The sequence below is a fragment of the Papaver somniferum genome, chromosome 5, assembly GCF_003573695.1.
Source record: "Papaver somniferum cultivar HN1 chromosome 5, ASM357369v1, whole genome shotgun sequence".
Classification (NCBI taxonomy): Eukaryota; Viridiplantae; Streptophyta; class Magnoliopsida; order Ranunculales; family Papaveraceae; genus Papaver; species Papaver somniferum.
This window is the reverse complement of record NC_039362.1, coordinates 105,045,565-105,047,795: the sequence shown is the minus strand read 5'-3', so window position 1 is coordinate 105,047,795 and position 2,231 is coordinate 105,045,565. Positions and strand designations below refer to the sequence as shown.

At 35.8% G+C, this 2,231-nt stretch overlaps 1 protein-coding gene across 1 annotated transcript; it reads right to left on the bottom strand.

Moving 5' to 3' along the window:
- Positions 1-836: 836 nt before the first annotated feature.
- Positions 837-1,223, bottom strand: LOC113279415 (cyclin-dependent protein kinase inhibitor SMR6-like). Its single transcript, XM_026528108.1, has one exon. It carries the CDS (start codon positions 1,221-1,223, stop codon positions 837-839), a length of 387 nt encoding a protein of 128 aa, XP_026383893.1.
- Between the last annotated feature and the right edge of the window lie 1,008 nt (positions 1,224-2,231).

Below are 2,231 nucleotides of genomic sequence, written 5' to 3'. Positions count from 1 at the left end.
TTATAACTGTTTTCACGCACGTTGTAACTGTTAGATATGAATTTCAAGTCATAATTCTTTTTTCATTTTCTATTTAACCGTTATAACGCTCATTATTTTAAAATAACGTATTAAAAACGAGTTTTTTACCTAAATAAGACGATTTTTAACTGAACCGCGCTCATATCCGTCAAAACGCGTTATAACGGTCACGGTAAGTGGCCGTGACCTAAGTCGTGACCTGTTTTTCAAACCTTGCTATAAATCAATGGAGTACAGAACAAAGTGTCATTGTTATCAAGTACTCTGAAATTGTCATATTGAAGGTTCATATAATTGGGACTTTACGAGTACCTTCTCCTCATTAATGAACCCTCCTCAGGGCCCCACACATAGGATTCTAAAGTATTGTTATCTTCTCAAGCAGATACATTACAGACTTAAGTGTTTGTCTTGCACACTTGGGAAATCAAAAGTCTGGAAAACAAGCTAAGCTAGAGCTAGGGGTTGAAATTGAATTTATCAATCAGTGAAAGATTGAGTAACTATTGATGCATGAAACCCATATAAGTAGCTATTGATTGGTGATTCAATGAAACCAAGTTAATCCCTTCAAAATGAACTAGCTTAATTAGTAGTCTGTCTGAATAAAAAGTTATTACTCTTCAGAGACTATTGATTTGAAGAAATGAACTCATTAAATTGATTATTAAGAGCTAATAGAAGCTAAAGTTATATTATAGCTCTGTACATTAACTACTAATTCCCTCCATTACAGTTGAAAACAAAAAAGTCTAGAAAGAAAGAAAAAAAGGCGCCTTTTTGAATTAGTTCTAATTAGGATTGATTTTTTTTTTTCACTTAGCAGAAGCACTTTCAAGATGGCGTATAAAAACGGAATCTAAATCAGGTGGACTGAAAAAATCTTTAACATTAAAATTACATGATCTTGAAGAAGCAGAAGGCCTTTTCTTTCTTGGTGCCGGTGGACATTCGGTTCTCTTTGGTAATCTTGCTTCTTTACTTGATGGTGTTGTTGGGCATTCCTCTTCTTCGTCTTCAACTTCAACTTCACTTTGAATTTTGATTTCAACCCTTTCTGTTCTTATTTTTCTCAAAGGTGGTGGCGTTCTTATTATTGGTACTGGTACACCTACTATTACATATCTCTTCTTCTTATTCCCTTCCATTTCTATAACTGCTCCTCCTCCTTCAATACCATGATGTTTCTCTGAAATGCCCATCTCAATAATCACTACACTTCCGCTATAAAATGAACCGTTGTGTTAAAAATCTTCAATCCCACTGCTCAGAAACAGAACTAGCTGCTGATCAATGGACAACAAGAATCAGAAATGAAAGAATTGGGTTTTCTTATTGCTTATAAAGAAGCATATACCAATCCTGAATAAATGAAGCAAAAGATTAATACTATGTTTGGGTAAGGAAAAAGAAACTCAATTTATTTACCGCGGTGACTCTTTTAATCAATGAAACAAGAAGAAAGAAAAGAGGAGATAGAGGCGGGACATGAGAAGAGAGTGAAAAGCTTTAAATGAGTTTGTGAAGAAAACAAAGACTTGAGTGAACTAGTAGTAGTAGGTTTTAACAACAACACTCGACTCAACACATAGATACATAAAGAGAGAGAAACAAAGAATATTTTGGTGGGCACGGAAGAAAGAAAAAAAAACACCAAGGAAACCCGTGACCTAAGCAAAAACAGAGAGATCAACCAGCTTTGGTAACGATGCTAAGGTTCATCATTTAGAGAAATTCGGTGTTTATGATTTTGAAAACCGCTGGATTGGTTTTATACACGGTTTCTACAAATCTCGAAGAGGATCTAATTGTGTTTGAGGTTCCTAAGAAAGGTCTTCTTTTTCACGCACTCTCTCTCTCATAATTAAGATGAAGCTGCCCGTTATATTAGCTGACCGCGGGTAGAAACCCTATTAAAATAATACTGTGAAAACAATTGAGTTTGGTTTTTGGCGCCAAGATCACTTCGTTGGTGTCTAACGTCTCCCTTTCCCTCCAAATTTTTACATTGAAAACTCTGTCGTTAAACTTTCCCTCTTATAGTTATTCTCGCTTGTAGGGCTGTAAACGGGTTTTCATGCAGTTCGAATGTGGCCCATTCATGGTTAGTCCAAAATATTTGACCGGACTCACTGGGGCAGTGGCGCCGATTGACTAGACAAGTCACTAATCCTTTCATTGGGCTTGGGTTTATTAAATTTGGATTTAGT